General features: G+C 37.9%; 7 protein-coding genes across 8 annotated transcripts; 3 read left to right on the forward strand and 4 right to left on the reverse strand.

Moving 5' to 3' along the window:
- FDP41_004979 (uncharacterized protein) lies at window positions 1-2,575 on the reverse strand (the record flags this gene model as incomplete). The annotated part of the gene is made up of 1 exon (XM_044708451.1): window positions 1-2,575. A coding segment is annotated over one exon (2,575 nt), but the record flags the coding sequence as incomplete, so codon positions are not given.
- Window positions 2,576-3,024: 449 nt separating this feature from the next.
- Window positions 3,025-8,579, reverse strand: FDP41_004980 (uncharacterized protein; the record flags this gene model as incomplete). Its single annotated transcript, XM_044708453.1, has 5 exons — window positions 3,025-5,679; window positions 5,782-7,363; window positions 7,421-7,702; window positions 7,792-8,238; window positions 8,335-8,579. 5 exons carry the CDS (start codon window positions 8,577-8,579, stop codon window positions 3,025-3,027), a joined length of 5,211 nt encoding a protein of 1,736 aa, XP_044560365.1.
- Window positions 8,580-8,720: 141 nt separating this feature from the next.
- Window positions 8,721-10,345, reverse strand: FDP41_004981 (uncharacterized protein; the record flags this gene model as incomplete). The annotated part of the gene is made up of 2 exons (XM_044708454.1): window positions 8,721-9,832; window positions 9,928-10,345. The coding sequence occupies 2 exons, from the start codon at window positions 10,343-10,345 to the stop codon at window positions 8,721-8,723; spliced, it is 1,530 nt and encodes a 509-aa protein (XP_044560366.1).
- A 129-nt stretch (window positions 10,346-10,474) lies between these two features.
- On the reverse strand, window positions 10,475-15,005 carry FDP41_004982 (uncharacterized protein; the record flags this gene model as incomplete). The annotated part of the gene is made up of 2 exons (XM_044708455.1): window positions 10,475-14,223; window positions 14,324-15,005. 2 exons carry the CDS (start codon window positions 15,003-15,005, stop codon window positions 10,475-10,477), a joined length of 4,431 nt encoding a protein of 1,476 aa, XP_044560367.1.
- A 586-nt stretch (window positions 15,006-15,591) lies between these two features.
- Window positions 15,592-18,828, forward strand: FDP41_004983 (uncharacterized protein; the record flags this gene model as incomplete). 2 transcript variants are annotated; one of them, XM_044708456.1, is made up of 4 exons in its annotated part: window positions 15,592-16,020; window positions 16,098-17,219; window positions 17,270-18,077; window positions 18,677-18,828. In XM_044708456.1, the coding sequence occupies 4 exons, from the start codon at window positions 15,592-15,594 to the stop codon at window positions 18,826-18,828; spliced, it is 2,511 nt and encodes an 836-aa protein (XP_044560368.1). The 2 variants fall into 2 exon arrangements, with proteins under 2 accessions (XP_044560368.1, XP_044560369.1); XM_044708457.1 differs by lacking the exon at window positions 18,677-18,828 and having other exon boundaries at window positions 16,098-17,276.
- Window positions 18,829-19,492: 664 nt separating this feature from the next.
- FDP41_004984 (uncharacterized protein) lies at window positions 19,493-22,923 on the forward strand (the record flags this gene model as incomplete). The annotated part of the gene is made up of 3 exons (XM_044708458.1): window positions 19,493-20,393; window positions 20,598-21,035; window positions 21,227-22,923. The coding sequence occupies 3 exons, from the start codon at window positions 19,493-19,495 to the stop codon at window positions 22,921-22,923; spliced, it is 3,036 nt and encodes a 1,011-aa protein (XP_044560370.1).
- A 465-nt stretch (window positions 22,924-23,388) lies between these two features.
- FDP41_004985 (uncharacterized protein) lies at window positions 23,389-26,272 on the forward strand (the record flags this gene model as incomplete). Its single annotated transcript, XM_044708459.1, has 2 exons — window positions 23,389-25,734; window positions 25,796-26,272. 2 exons carry the CDS (start codon window positions 23,389-23,391, stop codon window positions 26,270-26,272), a joined length of 2,823 nt encoding a protein of 940 aa, XP_044560371.1.
- Between the last annotated feature and the right edge of the window lie 456 nt (window positions 26,273-26,728).

A 26,728-nucleotide genomic window follows, 5' to 3' on the forward strand; every position in this document is an offset into this window, starting at 1 on the left:
CTAAACCCAAACCCAAACCCAAACCCAAACCCAAACCCAAACCCAAACCCAAACCCAAACCCAAACCCAAACCCAAACCCAAACCCAAACCCAAACCCAAACCCAAACCCAAACCCAAACCCAAACCCAAACCCAAACCCAAACCCAAACCCAAACCCAAACCCAAACCCAAACCCAAACCCAAACCCAAACCCAAACCCAAACCCAAACCCAAACCCAAACCCAAACCCAAACCCAAACCCAAACCCAAACCCAAACCCAAACCCAAACCCAAACCCAAACCCAAACCCAAACCCAAACCCAAACCCAAACCCAAACCCAAACCCAAACCCAAACCCAAACCCAAACCCAAACCCAAACCCAAACCCAAACCCAAACCCAAACCCAAACCCAAACCCAAACCCAAACCCAAACCCAAACCCAAACCCAAACCCAAACCCAAACCCAAACCCAAACCCAAACCCAAACCCAAACCCAAACCCAAACCCAAACCCAAACCCAAACCCAAACCCAAACCCAAACCCAAACCCAAACCCAAACCCAAACCCAAACCCAAACCCAAACCCAAACCCAAACCCAAACCCAAACCCAAACCCAAACCCAAACCCAAACCCAAACCCAAACCCAAACCCAAACCCAAACCCAAACCCAAACCCAAACCCAAACCCAAACCCAAACCCAAACCCAAACCCAAACCCAAACCCAAACCCAAACCCAAACCCAAACCCAAACCCAAACCCAAACCCAAACCCAAACCCAAACCCAAACCCAAACCCAAACCCAAACCCAAACCCAAACCCAAACCCAAACCCAAACCCAAACCCAAACCCAAACCCAAACCCAAACCCAAACCCAAACCCAAACCCAAACCCAAACCCAAACCCAAACCCAAACCCAAACCCAAACCCAAACCCAAACCCAAACCCAAACCCAAACCCAAACCCAAACCCAAACCCAAACCCAAACCCAAACCCAAACCCAAACCCAAACCCAAACCCAAACCCAAACCCAAACCCAAACCCAAACCCAAACCCAAACCCAAACCCAAACCCAAACCCAAACCCAAACCCAAACCCAAACCCAAACCCAAACCCAAACCCAAACCCAAACCCAAACCCAAACCCAAACCCAAACCCAAACCCAAACCCAAACCCAAACCCAAACCCAAACCCAAACCCAAACCCAAACCCAAACCCAAACCCAAACCCAAACCCAAACCCAAACCCAAACCCAAACCCAAACCCAAACCCAAACCCAAACCCAAACCCAAACCCAAACCCAAACCCAAACCCAAACCCAAACCCAAACCCAAACCCAAACCCAAACCCAAACCCAAACCCAAACCCAAACCCAAACCCAAACCCAAACCCAAACCCAAACCCAAACCCAAACCCAAACCCAAACCCAAACCCAAACCCAAACCCAAACCCAAACCCAAACCCAAACCCAAACCCAAACCCAAACCCAAACCCAAACCCAAACCCAAACCCAAACCCAAACCCAAACCCAAACCCAAACCCAAACCCAAACCCAAACCCAAACCCAAACCCAAACCCAAACCCAAACCCAAACCCAAACCCAAACCCAAACCCAAACCCAAACCCAAACCCAAACCCAAACCCAAACCCAAACCCAAACCCAAACCCAAACCCAAACCCAAACCCAAACCCAAACCCAAACCCAAACCCAAACCCAAACCCAAACCCAAACCCAAACCCAAACCCAAACCCAAACCCAAACCCAAACCCAAACCCAAACCCAAACCCAAACCCAAACCCAAACCCAAACCCAAACCCAAACCCAAACCCAAACCCAAACCCAAACCCAAACCCAAACCCAAACCCAAACCCAAACCCAAACCCAAACCCAAACCCAAACCCAAACCCAAACCCAAACCCAAACCCAAACCCAAACCCAAACCCAAACCCAAACCCAAACCCAAACCCAAACCCAAACCCAAACCCAAACCCAAACCCAAACCCAAACCCAAACCCAAACCCAAACCCAAACCCAAACCCAAACCCAAACCCAAACCCAAACCCAAACCCAAACCCAAACCCAAACCCAAACCCAAACCCAAACCCAAACCCAAACCCAAACCCAAACCCAAACCCAAACCCAAACCCAAACCCAAACCCAAACCCAAACCCAAACCCAAACCCAAACCCAAACCCAAACCCAAACCCAAACCCAAACCCAAACCCAAACCCAAACCCAAACCCAAACCCAAACCCAAACCCAAACCCAAACCCAAACCCAAACCCAAACCCAAACCCAAACCCAAACCCAAACCCAAACCCAAACCCAAACCCAAACCCAAACCCAAACCCAAACCCAAACCCAAACCCAAACCCAAACCCAAACCCAAACCCAAACCCAAACCCAAACCCAAACCCAAACCCAAACCCAAACCCAAACCCAAACCCAAACCCAAACCCAAACCCAAACCCAAACCCAAACCCAAACCCAAACCCAAACCCAAACCCAAACCCAAACCCAAACCCAAACCCAAACCCAAACCCAAACCCAAACCCAAACCCAAACCCAAACCCAAACCCACATTGAAAGGGATCATGATGGCCCTCAACTCGAACAGTGTTTTAAGGTTGAAAAAATCATGGGAATTGGTTCCAGAAAAGAAACGAAAGCAATTTGAAGAACTCTCAAAGCTGGTCTCTCATGAGTCAAATTTTAAATTTTTACGAGAATGCATGAAACAAACCTATCCACCAAGTTTGCCCTACATTGGCATTTTTCTATTTAACATTTTGTGAAGAGGGGAATTGTGATATGAAAGATGACACCAAGATTAACTTTTTTCAAGAGAAGGCAACTAGCATCGATCATTAAGAAAATTCAAAAGTATCAAAAAATTTCCTACAACTTTCCGACATGTGGTGAATTGTCAACCAAGCTCAACGCCATCCATTTCAGTGCAACCTTCAATGAGGACTACCTCTACGAACTATCTCTCAAACGCGAACCAAGACAATAAATCAGCAATGTCACATGTCTTCACGATCGTCATTCATCTTCATGTAACAAACAACCTAAAAGGGAATATACTTTTTGAATGGCTAACTTTCTTTCGTCACAGTTCAATCCATTCGAGGACGATGAAAGCATGTCATGCAATAATTCCAACTGTTTTAAAAAAGATGAAGAGCTACTTGCGACATTTTCAGTTGGAGGAGGTGGAGAATGAGTTTCTGTCAATTCATTTTGAAATGATTCAAATCGAACATGTTTCTTCATTTGAGCCACATTTTTCACAATTCCTCCAGTTGCTTCATGATTCTGTTCTGTATGTGATAATGGACTCTTTTTAAGGATCGGCGTAATTTGAGTATTATCGTCATCATGGTGGTTTCCAGTCGGAGATGATGGTGATTCATGACGATTAGATTTGGTGGCCTGTTGATGATGTGCATCATTTGATACCTGATTGTGAACAATTGGTTCTGACACAACTGTAAAAGAAATTGAAAGTGATTCGTGAGATGCTTTCATCTTGTTGGTTTGGGGGGTACAGCCAGACTCCAATTTTGCGAATAAATCCTCCACAGATGAAATGTTATTTTTCTTTTCTTCATCTTCAAGATGAATTGGTGACAATTGCAATGCAGGTGTTGTACATGGTCTTTCTAAATTATCTGGGGTGACCAAATTGATAACAGAATTTTTGTTGCTTGATTTGACAGGCGTCATCCGAACAATGTCTCTCTTGATATCCAATAATGAACTGTCATCTAAATTGGAAATGTTGTTTTTTGGATGATCAGCAACAATGTCACTAATATTGACAAGATTTGTGGATTGTTCTGCCTTATTGATGGAAATATTGGAAGGAGGATGTACTTCAAAATCGTCATCATCATCGCTCATGTCACTTGTTGAGAGCATTGATGAAGACAACAAGCTTGGATTCATCTCTGGAACTACAAGACGTGTTTCTTTCCGTTCTCTAAACTTTTCTTTTTGTGATTTGGTGAGTTTCACTTTTTTGATTTTCTGTGACTCGTCTTTGCTTTCAAATGCTGTTTGGTTTTGTTGAATGGTCGATGATGACACGTGACTACTGTTATTCATTCCATCATCGACAGATCGTTTTCTCTTCTTTAACTCTGCACCTCCAACATTGATTTCATTATTTTGTTTTTCTTCAAAAGTTTTTGATGTATCTCCAATCAGAGGCATGGTAGTATTTTGAGGAACAGGAAACATCAATTCTTCCGTAGTGATCTCCTTCAGTAGTAGCAAATTCAAAAAAGTTTCTTGCAATTTTTGAGACAATGTCAAAGTACTGGAACTCTTTGCGAAAGTGTTTCTCCAAAATTGAATGGTTACCTTTCTCAATTTGGCATTACGTTGTCCATTCATTCCCAAAACAAAGACGTTTTCCATTTGATTCAATAATATTTGATCAAATATGACACCATCCTGAGTAACCCATTTGGACAATTGAGAAAATACACATTCCCAAATGTTTTCACAAAGAGATGCAAATTGTAACATTTCGTCGGTTGAATAGGGCATTGATTTGAATTTCATTGCTCCCTTAAATTCAAATAAATTTGTAAAGTCCTTATCGAAAAGAATTTCTTCAGAGTATTCAATTGCAAATTGAACAGCATGTTGTACACTTCTCGAAAGTGAAAGTAATTTCTTCAACTCTGTCATTATTTGCACAACATTTGAAAAGAGTGATTCTGTTTGAGGAGCATATTGTTGTTGTCTTCTATAATCAAATATCATCCAAACAAAATGTTTCAGTAAATTTTGTAAAGTATGAACTGCCGTTTTTCCTGAAGGTGATGTTAAGATAGAACCTTTAAATCGTTGAGATTCATGACACAATGTACATATCAATGAAAGCAGTTTGGTTCCATATACAAACCAGTTTCTCATCAAGGTAAATGAAGAGTATATCGCTCCATCGTTCATGGTTGCACTGTCAACATTTAAATTGCTCAAAATGCAAACGTATTGATATTGAATCTTATCAGATAAATCTTCGCAAATATGTTGCAAATGAGAGTGAGTAAGTGTTGTTTTTAAATGTTTGCTAATGTAATTGAATGGAGGTAAATTGCTTGACGCATGAATACTTCCATACATTAAAATAATATCTTTGAGGGTGTGAAGTAGAGTACCATCATTCGAAAAAATCTCATTCATCATTGTGAAATGTGAATTCATATTCTCTTTCATATCATTTTGTAAGGATTGTTCGTTAGGTACTTGCATTTCCAATTTGCAACCTAATAAATCAAATGGAAATAGTAGTAACTTCATCAAACATGGAACAAACTCTGGCTTCACGGATTTGATTGTTAAGCTTGAGTCGGATGTACTTCGTTGTGTCTCAGAAACATGTTTTGAGAGATAGCTTTTCAGATATTGAGATTGAGATCTTCTTTTTTGAATGACTTCAGAAGAAGTATGGGCAAAACGTGATTGATGATCATCATCTTCTGTAGAAACAGTCATCAAAGAGAAACATGTATCAATAATTCGCATAGAATCTCTAAATAGAGTACAAAATTTTTGCCATGCCAACATTTGGCATTCGATGACTTTGGTGAGTGAGACCATCTCAATGGTTCCATGTGAAATTGTGCCAAAAACCTTTTGTTGAATGAACAACAACTCTGAGAAGATTAATTCCAAATATGTTCTCTAAAAAATAAATGTAATTCAGAAAGTCATTTGAATTCACAAATATTATTGGTGATTAGAAGAAGGGTTACATGATACTCGAAAATGATGTGAAAAACTTACCGTATTATCATAATACAAGTCAGGCATTTCCATCGAATCAGAAAACAGTCGATCTGCTAATGAAGAGAGTATTTCGAACATGATATCGGTCGCTTTTGAAATATTGGCTGAATTTCCCTTAATTCCTCTTAAGGAAATTTCAAATAATCCATGAAGAAGTGCGAACAGTGGCGACTTCTTCTCGTGTACATCTACACTTGTAGTTTTAAACACTTTGGTGAAAAGATCCTTCAAGTCCAAAGTAATTAAGATTATGTTGTTTTCGATATGTCCACAAATTAAGGTACTCAACGGAATGCACTCAAAGAAGCTTTTCAAAAAAAGGAGAGTCATTTGTTGTGCCCAATTTTGAAGTATCTTTCCAATTGAATCAATTTCTGAGAAGGGTTGAAAACTTTGTACAACGTTTTCTAAACAAAACGTGGCCAATCGAGCAATTAATTGACGTACAAGTGAGTCATACTTTTCTTTTTCTTCTTCATTCAAGTTTTTTGGAGAAAATCGAATGAATGACATCACCACCTGACACAACGACCGAAAATAGCAATTCAGTACCTTTCCAAATCGACTAGCTACCTCTTCATTTTCTGTTGTATTTAGTTTGAATGACACTAAAAATCGTTTGAATAATTTTTCTAAAAAGCTTTCAAAAATCCACTTGAAATTTGTGGAAATAAATTCCAACTTTTGAAGTGGGACAAGTATTGGGTTATCTTCATTGAAGGATTGAGTTGAAGTATTGGTTTTGTTCACTGATGATGAAGAGGGCTGAGAGCACATTAATATGGCTTCTTGTTTTAGACAAGGAGCTTCAAACCAACTCGAATATTGTTTCTTCACAAGGAATGAAATGTCATTCAAGGCTGTATTAGGATTCATCAGCTTATTCCCTCGTTTCTCCCCATATTCGTCATCGCTATCGTCATCTAATAGTGAATCTTTTCGTTTCTTTTTCCTTTTGACTGTCTCTCGTTGATCATTATACCACCATTGACTCAAAAACAAAATTAATTGTTCTCTTAAAGCATGATCAGTTAATTCTTTTGATGAGACTGCATCATAAAAAGGTTTCAATACGAGCTCAAACAGTAGTGTGGTATTCTTTGCTGCTTCTGGCAAAATTTGGAAAATAATTCTACGATAACATGTTTCATGGATTCGCTTATCCACCAGACCTAACGTACTGGTTGGACTATTTGCAAGAACTTTCATACCTGCAATTAGAGGTTTCATCAGTAAAGAAAGTCTTCCTTTCGAAGTGTGAAAATAGAGTGGTTTGTGAGATTGAAAAGTTTGAATGAGCATAGACCAAGCATAATCCACACACTCACAAAATAATATACCTCCAATAATTGCTTCATTCAATTTATGTCTCTGTGATGAAGATTGGTTGCTACTTTGGGTAAATGAAGTATTACTGGCTGAGGAAGATTGTGATGAGGGTTCATTATCAATATTGCGTGTAATAGAAAGTTTGGACTTTAAGAGGTCATGGTATTGAGTGCAAATATTGTCTTTGGCAAGATTCTTTCCGATAAAGTAAACAATTAATCCCCATGCTTTCATTGCAATAATACTTTGCCTAAAGTCAAACAACAAACACATAGAACAAAGATAGAAACAGTGATTTTTAACATACCTATTGGAAAATTCGGGTAAAAAGTGATGCCACGAATGAGAAGATCCAACTGTTGAAGCTGTTGAAGATGACGCTTGTTGTGGAAACGTGATCGATGAATCGTAAATTGGAATATTTAAATTGTGTTTTAGAGCTGAATAATTCTTTTCATGATGTTCCATTAAGGTTTGTGAAACACTTTTCAACATGTCTTCAGAAAATTGATATTTCTTATTGTTGTGGAAAGGAAGCATTTGTTTGAATACGAAGAGATCAATAACTTTTTCGGCAGCAATACAAATACTGTTGTGATATTGACATGTAGAAACATATTTTGTGGTGATTTTCACATTTGATGTGAACAATTAAAGGTAAATTCTTCAGCAACCTACTTTTTGTGAGGTGAAATTAGGCTTTCAATTACGTCAACCAGCCACACATTGGCATGTTTAGCACTCACTTCCTGAAGTTGATTCAATATCACAAGCAGTGTGTTGAGTGCTTCTGTTGTGGTCGTGTGTGACTGATATGGATTATTAATTCCATAACTGATAGACTTGAAAATTTCTGAAGCAAAAGGTTCAATTGGATTTGATGTCGCTACTTGTGAAATATTCAATGCTGTACCATTTGAAGTATTCAAAGGATGATTTGAATGGTTTGAGGTCACAAATCGTTGAACTCCGAGACACCACACGGCCAGTGAGAGTGACTTTTTTGAGACTTTGGTTTGTGAAAACATGATTTGAAAGAATTGTTGAATGTTCGATGAGGTGAATAATTTTGATATCGTTTCATGATGTGCCAAATATCCATAACTTGTGTAAGCAGAAGGTGAGCTTGATCATTCAACAACGTTTTTAGAGTTGTTTTATACATGGTGATGTCATCTATTCAATACAATCCCAACAACAAACTCAGAATTAAAAACCTACAATTCTCCAAATTGAATTTGATGTTCGAGCAATTTTAAAAACAAGCTCAACTTTTCCGAAACGAATTGTAAAATGATTTGTGAATTTTTCTTTAACAAGATGACCAATTGTTGAAAGAGTGGCTCTCGATCTATTATTGAATGATTATCATTTGCTGTTTTTTCTATTTCCGATAATACATCTTTTATTTTCTGAAGATCGGATTTTATCATGTTGTTGTTTGGATTCGTGTTGTCGGAGGTCATTATTTTTTTTCAATTTTTTAGAAGATTATTTTGTGGCGCGAGTTTTGAATCTGTAATGGTAAATGATAATATTAAAGAGCTTCAATTTGGGCAAGCTTTAATCAAACCATACTAACGAACGCATTCACAAGAACCACAAATCTAAAAAAGTTTTTTGATTAAGGGGATCGGTGATGGTACATGAAGCACATCTGTCACCTTGTCAATCACATGTTCTGCCTTATCCACAATAGAATTCACTCCCTTCTCTTCAATCTCAGCGACGATCTTTTTGATATCATCCAAATTAGAATCCAATTTTGTCAGCAAAGAGTTTTGTTCATGAATGGCAATGGAAATTTCACTTGTAACCTCTTTCAGTTGTTCTGCATATTCACTCACAACGTTCCCTTTCGAAAACTGTTTCTCAACGAACTCTTTCAAAGCTTTGAGTGCACCGACTATATTTTCTAGAGGCACAGACGAGAGCAATTTTTTAGCAGAATCTACAGTTTGATCAATCAATTCTTGAGGTTTGCTCAAACACAATGCAGCCACACAATGATGGGAAAAGTCGAAAATGTTCTTCACACGGTCCGGAGTCGATTTTACCAATTCCACAAATTTCTCAAAAAGCTGAATCATGGCATTCAATGAAGAGCTCAACAACTCTTTCACAATGTCTCCAATATTTTTTGTAAATTTAACGACAGGTTTCAACATGCCCTGTACCAGTCCAGTCACAAATGAAGTGGAAAAGTGATTTAAGACTTGTTTGAATTCCACATGAAGCTGTTCAAATTGTGAGGTTAAAAAATTCTTTTCTTTTAGACTTTTCAGAATATTATTCATACTGAGGAGGCCCAATAAGTGTCTCTCTGAAATTTGTTCTGTCTCAGTAATCACTTCTTTGGTGAATCCTTTTGCACATTCCATGGTTTTTAGAATCGTTTGTTGGATTTCCTTGAAGGTTGCCACAGTGATTTCCTTCAATTTGGAAAAGGCCTCCATGACTGATCCCGTTAACTCAGTATAAAATTCTTGAATGGTTTGTTTGACATCTCCATAGAACGCTTGCCATTCCTTCTTAGCATTATTTTCAATTTCCCTCAATAAGGCTGCCACACAACATGCTACCAAGCTAAACAAACATCCACTAGGAATCATCGAATCGCCATCATCTTTCATGTGATCTTTCAATTGATCAAAGCAAGATAAAAGTTTCTGTGTCATGTCCTTAATAGAGGAAATGGATTCCGAAGAAAAGACTTGTGCTGTTGTTCATGCGATTATTGTGATTCATAGCAATAAGGATTGTGTGAACACGATGAATATTATTGTTTCAAATGACACGAATGTATATACTTACTTTCACTACTACAGGTTTCTACAAACTGTTTGATCATCATTAATGGTGATGTTGCTGGATCAGACTCAGTAGTCGATGAGGGAGCAGATGTTGAACTGTTGTTCTCCACCACAGCAATATCAACTTGGCTCGGATGAACGACCTTGACTGGCTCCGACGCCTCAATATTCTCACTGGCATCGGTACGAGCATTAGTCAACTCCATCACACGAGAAACATCTCGGAACACGCCAGTATTTGGATCCAACAATTTTTGATGAAATAATTGTTCAATCTGCTTTCCCTTGTCAGAGATGATTTTGAATTCATTATGAAGAGCAGTCATGAGAGAGAGTGGATTGCTGATCAAGCCTTGTCTGTCCTGTTTGATTCGCTCCGAAAGAGACGATGACGAAGAGGTCATGAAGGAGTGAATCATTTTTTGGTTGAAATTTTGCGATTTTGTTGAATTAAAACCTAATAAATTAGCGATGAAAAATCTTTCCTGAAACGGCAAATTATATTGTCCATGATATACACAACAAAAATTAAGGTTACACACAACTTCTTACAACTTGTCATCAAAATCGTCGTAAGGATTTAACTCTCCTCCAATACTGGTCAAACTACTATTGATTGTTCCCATACCGAATTCTCGAGCAACGACACTAAAGCCATTGGTTGCGAGACGTTTGAAGAAATTGTCACGTTGTTCTTGTTTGCTGAGAGTTCCACCTGAAGCTCCATATCGTCCACCAGCTTCCTTGGCTCGTTTCAAAACTTCCATTTCATTCAAATAAGACTTGTTCTTTTCGGCGCATTTTGGACATTCATCCTTCTCAAGACAACGTTGGTGATAGCTATGCATACACATAAAGTGAACTGCAGGTAAATCCAATTGAGAGTTGCAAAGGGAACATTGAGTGAGTTGGAAAATTTTGGCACTTGTTCTCAACTCCTCAACTTCATAACTCAATTTTTGAGTTTCTTTTTGTAACTCTCGAATTGTGGATGTTTGATCTTTGATATTTTCTTGTTCAGATTTTAGCTTACTTTGAAGATATTGCTTAATGGTCGAGAGTTTGATCTTGCTGTCTTGACATAAAATGTCTACAACCATAAGAGGTGGTATGACATCATTGTCCTTGATTTCTTCTAAAAGAGAAGTAAGATATTTCTCAGAATTTGGTTCTTCACTTCCAAGACCTTTGGCATAAAATGAAAGGGCTTGTATCCAAACATTTCTATCATCTTTACATTCTTTCTCTCTACATCGAGAGAGAATATCTTGGAATTTTCTATCTGGATCAACTCCATCCTTGTCCATATGATACTGAATAATGTCATAGTGAAGACCAAGCACTTGGTAAAGATATAAAATTCCTTCTCTGAATTTTGCAGATTGAACAAGGACAAGTGCATGTTCACGATCATATTTTGGCTTGCTATCATCACCATGAGATCTCTGGGACAAAATATCCATAATCTTGAGTCTATATGGTGTGGTAATATCGGAGGAGTGAACAGGATAAATTTTGTAATAATCATTACCATCATCAATTTTTGGAAGTAATAAACTGCTCGAAGTGTCAACAGATGGAGTGGCACCTGCAGGTGAGGTTGGAGTTGGAGTGTTAGGGTTTGAATCAAGCAATCCCTTATATTCATAATATTGGCCATTCGAAATGTTGAAACCTTCTTCGAGAGTGTGATCTACATCGGCACTATTTCTGTTATTTCCAGCATTGTCTTTGGACCAGAAGTAAAGATAAAGCTCCAGTAAGCTATTGTATACCACCTTGTCCATATTGAAATGAACATCCTTGTGATAACTTGTCACAACCTCCAATAAAACCATCAGCCAGTATTGATTTTGTGTATGATCCTTATCGGCAGAGTAACAGAAAATGTAATCCTCTGGTGATTGGTCGAATTGAGTGGAGGAGGAGCTCACTGAAATATTCAACAAATCAGGATCCGTGATATGAAGTTCTTCACATGCTGATTGTGTCAAGAAAATTCTTCTCTTATCGTCCATATTGTCAGCTACTTCAAATATTTGAGGAATAGCTCCTGTGACTTGTTTTTTAGATGGAATTGGTCTATAGTTGGTACACATTCTGATCAAAAAGTTGGTTGCCCTCTCTGGTATGTTAGCTACTAATTTTCTTCCATATTTACGCATAAACTCTTTTGCTTGCTCCAAGTTGAGAGATTCAATATGCCGAAGGGCCTTCTTGTAATTCAGTTTGTATTCGAGCAATTTTGGATTTTCATTCCATTTTGCAAAATCTTCAATGTATATTCTAATAATCCAGTCATTGAGTATTTTCTGCTTTTCTGGATTATTGGCAAGTAAAGGAGCATTACTTTCTGCAAGTTTGAGTGCTTCATCCCTGAATCCATTCTCCCTAAGAACTTTAATGGCTGTTTCTACATCATAGTTCAATAGTTTGCTATTTCTTGGATGAATAAATTCTTCAAATATTTTTGATTTATCTCGCATCTCAACAAGTTCCATAAATCGAGTCATTAATTGAGATTCTGCCTCTTCTTCTGCTATTTCTGCGTCTTCTTGGCCATCATCACCATCCATTAACATGTCCATACCTACTATGTCTTTGTCTTTGGATATGTTGGACATGTTGAGACCTGATGGATTGGTCATGAGTTGTATTTGTTCTTCACTCAAGTCATCCAATCTCATAAAGCAATTCAATAATAGTGTTGTGTGATCTCTATTGTTCTTTCTCTCAATATGGAGTTTTAACAAGTATTGAATGAGATAGGCATTCTTTTGTGAGTCCAGGAATTTTCTAATCACATACGACGGTTCTACCAAAGGAATTGTTTGCATATATTGACGAACAGATTGTTGATATCTTCCTTGAGAAAACAAATAGTCACCATATTTACGACGGGTTTCAGAGTTGAAGGCGTCATAGTCAAGTTGTTGAATTGTTTTTGCAAGTTCAATTGCATAACGATACTGATACTTCTTAATGAGTAATTCTAATTTGCTTTGAGGAGGCTTCTCTTTGAGTTGGTAAATGTAATTTTCGCTTCCACTCTCTTTACCCATTGGACCTTCTCTCTTTACAATGAGGAAAATAGTGCCAGTATCTACACCTTGTTGATAAACTGGAACCACGTCAATGAATTGATATTTTCTATTCTTTTCAATTGATGATAATGAATTATTTCCTTGTTGATTAGCAACACCATTTTGTGGAACATTGTTTGCCATATGAAGATTTTGAGTTCGGAAATCATACGTAATGTAAGCGTTGTTCACATCATACATATTGAGAATGACATTTCCCTTCTTATTAGTGACACCACTGCCATAAATTGGTAATGATGAGTGATTTTCAACTCGAACCATACCCAAATAATTTTGATACCAGAATAATTTTCTACGAACAATGTTGTGGTTGTGATGTGTGGTATGAGATGGAGGAAGTTTTACAAGCTTATCGTTGACTCCCGATGCATTGTCACCAGAACTACTGCTCGATGGAACAAGGATATTTGGATTGTGATTGTATTTGAAAGCATGAATCTCGTCACCTTTCAACACAATAAATGCCGAGTGATATTTTCCGATCGTTGTATCATAGAGAAGGTTTTGATTTTGTAAGGATCTTTGTGAATTGTATTTGGCCTCTTGATGTTCCAAAAATGAAGAAGCATAAAATGGGCTAGAGACACACGCACAACCAAATTCTATTGGATCTAAATTGCCAACAAAGTTTGCTCCGTTTGAGGTCGTGTCTTGAGAGGCGTTTGAGGTATTACTTCCTGTTGCGGACACAAGTGACGAGGATGAGAAGGGTATTTTTACAAAACCTGATCCTAAGGATCGAGCCAAGTCCCATCTATAGACATCGTTCTTGTCGGTAGCATAAAGTACCCAATTTCCTTGTTTATCCTGATTTGAAAGGAAACCAAGGGAATTAATTTGGCTGTTCGATGGAAGAGCTTGAATGCTTGGTGCTCGTTTGTCACTCGAAGATGCAAAACTAAAGAATCCTGTTTGGTTCGACGTTTTTGATGCTGATACAACTCCAGATTGATTTGTTGTTGTGTTCCTCTTTCCAACATCATTGTACAAGTAAACATATTTTCCTCTCGGAATTGCAAGATATTTCAAATCAGTTGTGACTTCAAATTGATCAATGGAGGTAATTAGTTTGTCCTCTTTGTCGTATCTTGGAAGAGTAATTTCAGCTTTTGGAATTGTTAATAGATCTGAAATTTTGAATGCTCCCTTCCATTCAAACACTTTAATTTTAACATCCTCTTGTATGGTGAGGTCTTTCAAAGTGGTTGTTGTATTTTGTGAGTTGTTGCCACTCTCTTCATTTTTTCTCTGAGGAGGGAATGAGTGTCTGAAGAATGGACATGTTGTAATCACTTCCAATGGCAATTAGATAGTTGCTTTTCACTTTTTGTTCTTCGTGTTGACCAGAAGTGCTAGATTGCTTTCCACTGGATCCACCCTTATATTCAGATCCACTCTTTGGTGTGACCACCCGTATGGAGAAGACCGCTTTTGAGAAGACACTCACCACACAAGTATGCTCTTTTTTGTGAGTATCAATAGTATGGATATTTCCGTGATCATCTGAAAAGAAGAGAATATTCTTGCTGGCTGCCACACTTGTAATGTTGGTTTTATCCAATCGTTGGGAGTCCAAAGCTGTTGTACTTGTATAGAGATTGGCAAGTGGTGTATTTTGAAGGAGAGGTGAGTTCAAAATTAAATTATTATTATTGAGAGAACCAATTCTGCCAGAAGAAGTATCCGAAGAGGTCTTGTTCTTACCACTTGATGATCCTCCTGTTGAGTTTCCATTCGTGGATGATGATCCATACGGAGTTACACCCGGTGGAAGGAGAAGGGGTGATACTTGAGGATGATAATAGACTTTGCTCTTCTTTTGCCATCCATCAAGTCTCGAATGATCAAAGAAGGTAAAAACATTGGAGAAGGGTTGTTTTTTGTTGTTGTTGCTATTATTGTGAGATCGCAATGATGAGGAGGCTTTGGTGGTGGATGTTGTAGATAGTCGGGAAGAGGAAGCAGAAGATAACATTTCCGTTTGTTTGGTTTGATTGATAGTGGTATTCGATGATGATGAATGATGTTATGGGATGCTGATGATGATGGTTGTGATGTTTCAGATCAGCGAGAAAGAGAAGCCTCTTTTTTGATGATTGTGGGCCAAGACTCGTTCTGACTTTCTGAAATTTTTTTGTCGTGATGGCTGATATGACAGACAAGAGGCTTCATCAAAAAACATTGTTCAGAAATTCATAGAAAGTCCTCTCCAGCTCAGGAGCATTTTCATTTTGAAAAAAACAGGCAACAAAGCTTTGTTACTGTGACATTTTGTTTATTATTACATATTCAAAAACTTCTAACTCAATATTGCTGAACACGCTTGCAAATAGGAAATGGAGATTCGACAGCAAAATTGTTGAAATGATGAAGCATACGATTACTTAGGGGAATAATACAATCTTCGGCATAGAATTACAAAATACTGCAATAAAAAAAGGATGATCATTTTGGTATAAGATGAAAGGCTTTCCTTGAGGTGCACGAACAAATAAGAACTTTATTGTTGCCCCCTTTAAGGCAAAGTGACCTACCTAAAAAAATTTTGCTTCTCTCTCTCCATGAACGTGCAGCACCAAGACCTTCCTCCGGAGGTAGGTGCTTGTGCAGCAGAAGCGATTTCAATTTCTTCGTCGTCTCACCTTCATCATGATATCTTTGTACAAAATTTGTCGGAGTCTCATGGACACAATAAACAGTCCATAACACAATTCTCAAAGGAAAAAGCCACAATCAGTCCAAAATTAAATCATATGGATCCAAAAGAGAAGCAAAATTTTCGAAACAAGATGCCATGTATACAATGTCCATTCCCTCTGTGGATATGGATTCAATCTTCGTTATCGTCAGTTAAGGATGGTGTTGTAAGATCATGTAAATCTATGCCTCCTCTCGTTACCATCATGAATGTCCTGGTTGTCTTTTTCTTGCTTCAACTCTTCATTAGTGTGGGTACAGTAATAATTGTGATCGGTAATGAAGGTGCAAGGGTAAGTGTTGAAAAAGATCAGTACATGATATGACTAGCTAAAAACAATGTTTAAATATATGTTCATGTATTCGAAAGTGGATCCGAACTGCGGAAGCAATGGCTCACGAACAAGCATTCCAAAAAGTAAAGAATGCACTCTTTAATTTTATAGCACCCTCGGAAGTGGTCATAACAACCTTCCATAATCATTTTCCTTCGTTTGGGCTAGACCCTTCCTGCCACACCACTTGGGCTAAATTGTTCGCATTGGCAAGCATTCAGGATCCACATATCAAAAACATGTATTTTGGGGATAAACAGAAACGTTGGTCACAATTTCAGAGAGGGCAAGAAAGCTCAAGCTTTGTGACTATTCCCTGTTTTGGACCCAATTCATTCCTCTCACTCTCCCAGGTTACAGAATGCCAATTGTCACACTTAAAGTATAACGTCAGCAACACTGGAGTTATCCTTTCGTCAGAATTTATATATGAAAATGATAATCTTAAGGATGTCACAAGCATGGAGTGGTATCAACTCATTACTCAATCGTTCAATATTTCATCCCAAAAGGGTTTTGAAAATGTGATACATTTGCCACTTAGACAAAAGTACTCCATGTGGAGTGATGTTGTTGAAAGTTCTAAAGAACTCTCTACATTTGTATCGCTGTTGGTACGAGATCCAGTGAATGGTTCATTTGTGGGGGTGGCCGCTCTTGAGTATGGCCTTGCTGAATTACACGACTACATGTCAAGTGTTTTAGACATACCTCATGCAGTAATAGTGCTTGACAAATGTAACCATATTTTGGCAGCATCTTTAAAACTAAGTGCTTTTTCTTCCTTTGAGCCATCATTAACCACCATTCAAACCTTTCCACATGATTTCAATAATCATTCATTATTCCAGAAAATATTTCATGAAATACAAGAGGAAGAAGAATCGTTTCGATTCAATCACACAAATGTGAAACTCACTGTGCAAAATAGACTCAACGGAACGACAGTTTTATACGACTACTCGATCAGTATTATTATTTCCGACAATATTGTTTTGAAAGCCATTGTAATTACTGAACATTTTCAATTTTTTGTATCTACCATTAACAATAGTGTCACAGGATGGATCATTTTAATTCTGATTTTAAGTCTTTGTATTGTGGTTTTGTTGATTGTATTGAAGACCATTACGCATCCTTTACATCGGTTGAGTAAGGTATGTTTCTTTGTGAATGGTATGCAATTACCTTTGTTGGTTGGTCAAAGAAAATGACAAATATGCTCCATTTGGATCGAGCTTTATCTGTGAAAGTTGAGCCCTCTTCACTGCTCGGTGATGTCAAAATCATGGAAACAGCATTGGAGAAATTTCGAAAAGCATTGTTGTATTTTTCCTTGATTATTCCTGAGCATATTGTGAGAAACATTCTTACCGTGCAAGATGAATCAGAATTGTTTTCACCTAAAAGGCAGTTTATGAGTTTGATAGTTCTTGAACTGAATGGTTTTAATGAATTTCAACAACATGTTGGAAACGCTGTTTTTAGCAACGTTTTAAGGAAACTCATAACAGAAGTTACAACCGCAATACATTACAATGAAGGATTCGTATTGGATATGTCCATTAAGAATGGGATTAAATTATTTGCTTGTTGGAACGATGAGTCTGCTCCCATTGAAAACCATGAGATTAGAGCAACAGCAGCAACTTTGGAAATCAACAAGATGATTGACGACAGTATTGAGATGATAAAGCATGAGTGGAATCATCCAACACTTCATCTTTCGTTTAGAACAGCAATTGCAACAGGATTCATAGATATTGGTTTGATTGGATCCATCAACTCGAGAATTAATATCGCATGCTTTGGAGAGGTAGTGGCTGTTGGTGACCTTCTTCTTGAACAATGCGGAAACAATGAAGTGGTACTCTGTGAAAACGTTTACAGGAAAGTGCAACACATGTTTCTATGCTATTTTCTGCAAAAACTTCCATACCAATCCACCTTACGCAATGAAAAATATAGCGAAATGAATGTTTATGTATTGAAAAAGTACTTGAAAGAATCAAACGGTAAGCTTTTGAACAGCACCTTATCTTAATCACCAATTTATTAGCGTATGAGAAACACATTGCTTCAAAGTTGTTACAACTCAGAAACAGAAGGAATGAATTGAATTCGACAACTGCAAAAACAGACTCTGTTTGCAAATCGTTGTGCCAAGAGTTGAGGGATTTGGGATACGACATCAAAGCAATTCACTAATGGACACATCAAAACACATGAATCCATGTGAGTGCCCGTCCAGAGCCACTTGTAGCAGCATCTCTCTCTTTCGTCGGCGAAATTAGAAACGCCGGTTTTCAAATCGAAACCATTTCAGGACTCGTCTTCATGATCTCTCCTATTATTAGTATCGCGCTACTTCTAAAAAACAAGAACAAAAAAATGTTTCGATCTTCCAAATCAACCTCCTCACATCAGAAACAAATTGCAGAGAAGCCGACAGTTCTTCTAGAATATGGCCTCACTGCTTGCTGAGGAAGTCCACCGGTTCACTCGAGTACCAAAATATCGGGCTTGGTGGATCGGTGCAAGAAAGCTGGTTATAACGTGGTGCTTTCTCCCATTGATACCTATGGCAATGTGGTCATTTATTTAATTCCAATAGGTGCAGTCATTATGCCTTTAGATGATTACTTGATTGGAGAGGCAAGATTGTATCAATTCTATCCTTCTGGAGAGAGCGATACGGAAAAGAAGGTGAAAGCTTTACTGGAAAAGAAGATTGCTCTCTACAATGAACAACAAAATCAAAAGTAATGCGAGAAATGCAATGTCTGACATTGTCCATTGTCTTGGGAGTGTTGTGTTTGATTAGCATTGAATGACGATTTGAAAAGTGAAAATATCTTTCGATTTCGATCAAAAAGGTCAACTCGAAGGTCACCTCATTTCTGAAGGAATGCACAAGCGCTCATTCTTTTTTTCAGTGGCTATTTCAACAGTTCGTTGCAATAAACAAGTTGTTTTGTAAATCATGCATTTTACTTCATATTTAAATATTCAAAACAAATGGACAAAATGTAAGAACTCGATTTGTTAATGGCTCTTTAATTCAAAAGAATCATTGAAACCCATTGGAATGACCTTCTCGTCTTTAAAGAGTTAAAAACGACAGCGATATCGTGTTTGGAAGCTTTTAATGACATGCAATGTATGAGATAGTTTGATTTTCCCCACCATTTCCCCTTTCTTACCTCGTCTCATTCTCACACCTGCTGATTCCACTCTTGTCTTTGTCATGTCTGAAATAGTAATTAATCCAACAACAAGAAACTAATTCTCAAATTCAACAACCAATGAATTGGCTTGATGCAAAAAAAAACAACCAATCACTGTACATGAACTCCATCTCCATATCTCTCCTAGCACCAACGAATCTTTCACCATTCTGTCATCTGTTATTCCATCAAACTCTGAAAAAATGAATCCACCAACAACCCACCGATCCAACTCCTCTTCGGCCATTCTTGTTACGGACACAAACACACACCTGTCCAACACAAATCCACCCAATAATTCTTCTCATTATTCCAATCATGGTATTCTCTCTTCATCACAAACCATTCAACCATCATTTCAACATGCATTTCCTTCTTCTTTCCATTCCTCATCCTCCTTGTCATCCATAACATCCTCACCACATGGTTCTGGCCCTATATTCACATCCTCACAACAACAACAACATCCAATCCATCATCCTCTTGTTGAAAATAATGATCTCAGCCATGATGATTTGCAACATATCCACCATTCCACAAACAACATTTCGACCATGATTTCCAATCAGGAAACTTTAAATTTATTGGAATTGTTGATGCAGAATGGAGAGTTGAATTCATTGCTGGTCCGAAATCAAAATCTTTCAGTCTTGCCTTCTTCTTCATTGAACAATACTGTGATGATGAATAATAATATCAACACCAACAACAACAATAACCACTTTACGGTTTCATCTTTACTGTCATCACCAACCCAAACGGTTAACAACCATGAACTTGGAAATATGATGAACAATCATCATCACATATCTGGTCCGAACACTTCATCAGCAACACAGAATAACTTGGTGTTAAATTCTCTAATGAATAATCCATCATTGAGCATTCTGAATAATAACATTAATAATAATACGGTGACCAACTCGAGCTCTGCTCATCCACCTCCTTCGACACCTTCTGGCCAATCACTGTTGGGATCGAAGGGCAATTTGACATCTGACAATTCCCAGAAAGAAAGCCAAAAGACAAGCGAGGAACCAACAACTGCTCCACTAACTCATCCCATTGCGTGTCTCGCTTGTCGTAAAATCCACAAACGTTGCGGTATGGTAAGTTTGTGTATTATGTAATAACATGACAATAATCACATATGACTGAACCTATGATCATGTATTTCAATCACAATGACATCTCAGTATTAATGAAAAGTTTACGACATTACTCAGCTCACCAACGATTACAAAAATGGAATTGTTCCATGTTTTCTTTCAACCCTTTTCTAAATTTGTACTTTTTACCCGCTCACAGACAAGAAACTTCCCACTTGCACACGTTGCTTAACCAAGGGAGTTCATTGTGAATATAAGGAACCTGTTTTTAAAAAAGCTGGTTTGATCAATTTAACTGCCAACAACAACAACACTTCCTCCTCATTGTTGAACAACAATTCCAACAATACTGAAAATAATTCCTCAAAGAAATCCATCGATGTCATTTCAATCTTCAATTCAGCGACTCAAGATCTTGACGAAAGTGCACGAACAGCTATTCAATCGATCAAACAAAACACCATTGAGGCCTATTGTTTGATCGTTTGCAATGGAAGTCCACCCATTCGACAAGAAGATTTAACGAAATTACTATTGACAGGATCACAAGAATTGTTGAGAAGAAAGGACGTGTTAGCATTAATGTTGGCCATCCAGGGATCTGTGGAAATGGTTTTTGGATTTTCAGATCTTGCAGGTAAGTTTTTCTCGATCTGTGGTGACACACAATGTCATGTTATTATTACTTTATATTGAATATATTGTATTGAATATATTGTATTGAATGATATTGAATGTTGTATTGTATAATATTCTTGTTGTTTGCATAATAATGAAACGACTTATATTTTCATTGATTCTTCGCGTTGTGACACTCACCACAAATAGAGGAATCTTTCATCAAGTCTCGAAATTTAATCATGCATTACTTTGATGACTTTGACAATCCATTCGCAGCTGTCACCTACAGCATTATTGCCTTATTTAATGCAACGATTGGAAAACCCTCCAAAGCTCGAGGATATCTTCATCTCACCGATCAATTCATTGCTAATTGGAAACAAAAAAACATGGTCACCATGGTCACTACTGAATCTCCATTCGTTGAATCACATGCTCACGGTATTTCACTAAGTATTTCCAATCTTCGAGTTCAACAAATGGTGGTCGAATTAATTTCATGTGAAACACATCCAGTCCCAGACATTGCCACTTTTGAAAAGATTTCTCTCGATTTATTGGGTTCCTCTCTTCCACCAAAAATCAAAGAATTCTTCAAACGTCAACACTTCTCACGGGATGACATTGATGAAATGTTAAGAAATTTTGAAGTCTTTGTTTCATTGTTGCACTATTCTGTGAAACCTACATTCAAGTCCGAATTTTCTGTGAAAATTCATCATTTGAATTATTTATTACTCATGAATGGATTGAGAATTTTATTCTTGTTGTTGGCTGGATGTAATATTGCATGTGCAACAGAGAATAATCCAGAACATATTCAATTATTGGAAAGTTCAGCATTGGCCATTAGCAAAATTACTGAAGATGAGTTATTCGTCTTTGTGAGTCCTTATTTAATATCATTCATTCTAGTAGCAGTGAGAACCAATTTGGAAATTTGTAAAATGATCGATCGTGGAGAGAGAGAAAATTTAAGACCTGTGGTGATCAAAAAAGAACGAATTACCATTCCCAATATCGTGAAACAATATCAAGAGAATGAGTTAATTGATTATTATGCAGTGGTGGCAAAAGATTTAAGAGCTCTCCAAGTTCTCAGCAAACGTTATCGTTATGTCGCTCCACACACCAAAGAACTCGAAGAATTCCTTAGTCGAAGAAACAATGAATATTCAGAGCAAATTTCACAACTCTTTGGAAATCAGTGGATGAATTCATTATCCTCCCTCCATTCCTTTGATTCTTCCAGTTCTTGTTCTTTCAATACAGCTCAAGAAAAGAAGATGAATCGAGTGGGAACGTTTTACAATGAAATGCGAGACTTTTTATTGAAATTTAACAATCGAATTGAAGATGCATTTGAAGGAGGATCGAATGGTTCTCATCCTGCCATTTCACCTCTTAATGGAACTCAATATTTGGAAAGAAAATTGAGAGAGGCCAATGTGGAATCCTTGTCAGACTTGGAATTGTTGTTGTCTGAAATTAGTTCCATGCAAAATCAACATCTTTCACCAACCATGACGAACACTGGTACTCATCATGGGAAAGCTTTAACACCAACCAGTCAAGGTACGAGTACAGGATCATCTTCGAGTGGAAATGTGACAAACACAAGTTCCTCGCCAAGAGCCTCATTCCAACATTCACAACCACAACACCATCATGTGCAATACATGTCACCACATAGTTTTCTAGGTTTGCAAAATCATGCATCCTACAATTATTATCAACAACCACAACAACAACAACAACATGCAGTTCATCATCATGGTCTAAATGCAACTCATTCAACAACCTTGAATATGAATCAACCCTATTATGGTGACGGATTTTTTGATCCTCTGTTGGCGCATTCTGAAGATGCTGATGTGTTTGACAGTCATCCCTTTCAACAGTAGGAGTTGTGTGTGTTTCATCATTAACAACTAAATAAAATTATAACATGCCTCAATACACACTTGTGCCCATATTGACACTCTAAATACTCTTTGAATAGTGTGATCCATTTCAGTTTCACTAAATACTAATTGAATAGTGTTATCATCGCGTTGTTGAAACGCGAAATCTCTTCCCTTTACAAAAAAATTAACAATCCTCTTCCGTGTGTTGGAGAAATAATACAGTCCGTCATCATCATCATGAGAGAGGTTCCCTTTTTTTGCATCATCACACGATCATTTACACATGGATTATGCGATCATCCTATTAAATATTCAAAAAGAAGGCAAGCTCGATACCACCACTCCTGGCTCACTACGGGACGAGTATCTGGAGCAACAAGGAACATACTGATCTTCGGAATTTCCATCGCCCTTCTTCTTTCATTCCTTTCATTCATACATTTTCATCACATTGATGTTGCCATGGCTCTATATGTGAATGGTATGCCGAGTGATGATCATGCATCATCGGTGGTCTCTTCTGAATCATCATTGGATTGTGCCTTCCTAAAACTGAATACTGGATCGAGTAGGACGATAACTTCTTCAAGTATACCCATCATGTTTCATAATATTTCATGTAATGCATTACCCATTCCGACTTCATCCTTTTCTCCCTTCACGGTGAGGATTACTGGAGGAATTGATGCAATTTTCGCTCATGCTTCTCCGATGATCATGTCTTCTTCGGAATATTCATTTTGTGCTTCAACTCGGAGATGGCTCGATCAGCAACAATCACAACAACAACCATCACAACAACAACAACGAGTAGCACCAATAACCACAACAAGCACCACTACCACCACCACATCAGCAGCACCAGACTCTCATCATCATGAAAATTCATATCGGAAACGAAATTTGGAACTATCCATTCCACGAAAATCGCAACAACATGAACAACAACAACAACCAACACTCTCCCAATTGAATAATCTTTGCTCTCAGTTATTCTGTAGACCTACCGACCTCACCATCCAAGAAGTGTTTCAAAACTTTAGCAAGGCTTCCATGGACGGATCTTTTTTTCCAACCTCGATCACCACAGATTTCTCCGTGAAATTAATTTTGGAGGAGTCAGAGTCAGGGAACAATTTGACGAAGCGATATTTAGTGAATTTAAACCATTTGGTTTCTCTGTATAATTATTGTCAATATTGTGAACAGGAAAATCCATCTTTTGAATTATATCACCAGGAAAAATACTCAGGAATTTGTACTTTGAATTTTTCATACAATGTTTTATTTGGAGGAGGTAATAATCTTGTTGAGACTCATTCCTTAGCTCACAGTAACCATAATAATAATGAAAATTCGGAGAGCATGTTGTTGAAGCAAGTAAGCTATTCCTCAACAACCATCTCATCATCAGCAACATCCTCCACTGATGCATCTGATGCATGTGGAGACAATGGATTTTCACTTCCTCTCTTGAATGTCATGATTTATGCGTCATTAGTGAGCGAGTCCACTTTACAATATTATTTTCCAGTACGAATGTGTTATTGTTACAAGAGTGAAAGTTTTTCCTCCAAGTGTGACGATTGGAGTACGACTTACTATAGGGAACCTTTTCAAAATGGAATTCGATCAATCTTTATTACTCTATATATTGTGGAGCTGATTGTTATTATATTGATGGTGCTCTTACCTCTCGAATTTAAGCATGTTATGGGATGGAACAGTAGTCAAAAGCTTAAACTTGCAAAAGAGCTTGCAAAACGAAAACAGAACCCCTTTCATCATGATCATGTTCTTACCCACAACAATACAGATTCTCTCACAGATAATTCAAATTACAGCATTGACGAGAACAGTTCCGATGCTGGAATACATGGAGATGAGAGCACTAGTGGCAATCCTACTCCTGCAATGGAAACTTCATTCAGGTTGGATGATTCGAACATTCGAAAATATACCACCAAGAAGAGCAATGTCAATCGAGCACGAACTCGATCGAGAGGTCTTTCGTCCTTGTCAGACTCTCTTCTCTTGAACTCACATCTTCACTCAGATCCATCACCACCACAAGCGAATAATACCACTGCCACCAATACAACATCGCCAGCATCACCTCGACAGCAGCTTTCTCACACCACCGTCGATCCCGTTCCTCCCTCGTCACACAATGAAGAAACAACATGTTTACATACACGAGCAGTGCCACACTACTGTACTGCTCATGAAAAGCATGAAACCGATGAGGACTTGACTCACGTGTCGCTCGCCAGCGAAAGAATATATTCGAGCAAAAAAACAAAAACTAGCCGTGTGAAGCAAGCTCTAATCTCCATCACCAAATCAATCGCTGATTTCAGAATTATTGCAACTTTAATATCCATTTGCAACTTGGTGCTTGGTTTCATTAGCTTAATATCAGTGTTGCCCTACGATGCAAGATTGGTACTGATCAGTGTTGACTGCATTCTATCCTTGATGGGACTAATACCAATTGTATTTCAGTGGTTGGTTGTATTGAGGAGCATGGAAAGTAAGGATTCCATTTCACAGAAGAGTAGTGCAAGCAACAACATCAAACTTTTGAGTCTGTTCGTTTTCTTGTGTACATTATTTTTATTCATTGGATACGTATTGACTGTGCTATTTGTCACAGGCTACTCGAGAGTACTGCTCGCAAGATATATCATGATGGTGGTACTATTTCTCTACTTTATTACAATATTTCCATTGCTAGTGATTTATGGCGTTAAGGTCTATTTCAGAATTTTAAGGGAGAATAAGGAGATTCGATTTTTTCAATTCAAAGTAAGTGTTGGTATTTCTGAAATGTTTGTTTCGTTGTTGCGTGACACCTTTGTATTCTTAGTTCACAAAATACTTAATTTTTGAAAGTATCACTTATCTCTATTTTACATTCTACACTATTTACTTTATGGTTTCGTATCCCTATTTTTTATTTACATTTTACAATATTGGAGATAGATTTATGACTGTGTATCCATGGGTCATTACACATATCTTTATTTTACTCTCCTATTGTAATCGTTTTTATTTCCTTTCTGATTGGTTCTGTATCAAACAATTTTACTCAACTCTCTTTACAAGCTGCTTCGGATTTTGTCATTCCAAAGGAGGCAAGAAAGAAGTTCTTCATGAAGACACGAGTACATTCTATCAACATCATCATGAAAACAAAGTGCATGCAGCGAGAAAGAGCAGCGATGCCTCGAATTCTTCGTCACCACACCAGCAGCGACACGTATGTGACAATGATGATTCAACCTACTCCTTCAATCATAATGAGGATAGTATTGAATGTAAATATAGTACTCACCAAAATTGAACGCATCCCATTAGTATTGACCTTTTGGCGCAATACAGATCAAGAAATTTCTCAAATTGAAATTCAAGAACCATGTGCAGCACAACAAGATTGAAACGAGCTCAATCTGTTCTGTACATGATCTTTTGAGTTCCTTCAAAACATACAGTAGTGGATTGTGTGTTAATGGATTTTCTAATTATATTTCACAAAGATATCAAAATTGAAATATCAACAAGTTGCTGCGGTCGATCATATGGACTACCACAAAGCAATACAACAGGACGACAACACATATTACTCTCCGAAAATTGTTATCAAATCAAGCATTGTACAATTTCAAAACTTCCCTTCAAAGTACTTGCTTGATACAATGGACAAGTATCTTGAGCTCCACACAATTCTAATTTTGTTCAATTTCCATACATGACCAAATGTACCATCATTAACCATTGACAGTGTACGAATCCCATCTAG

Source organism: Naegleria fowleri, assembly GCF_008403515.1.
Source record: "Naegleria fowleri strain ATCC 30894 chromosome Unknown tig43, whole genome shotgun sequence".
Lineage (NCBI taxonomy): Eukaryota > Heterolobosea > Eutetramitea > Acrasida > Naegleriidae > Naegleria > Naegleria fowleri.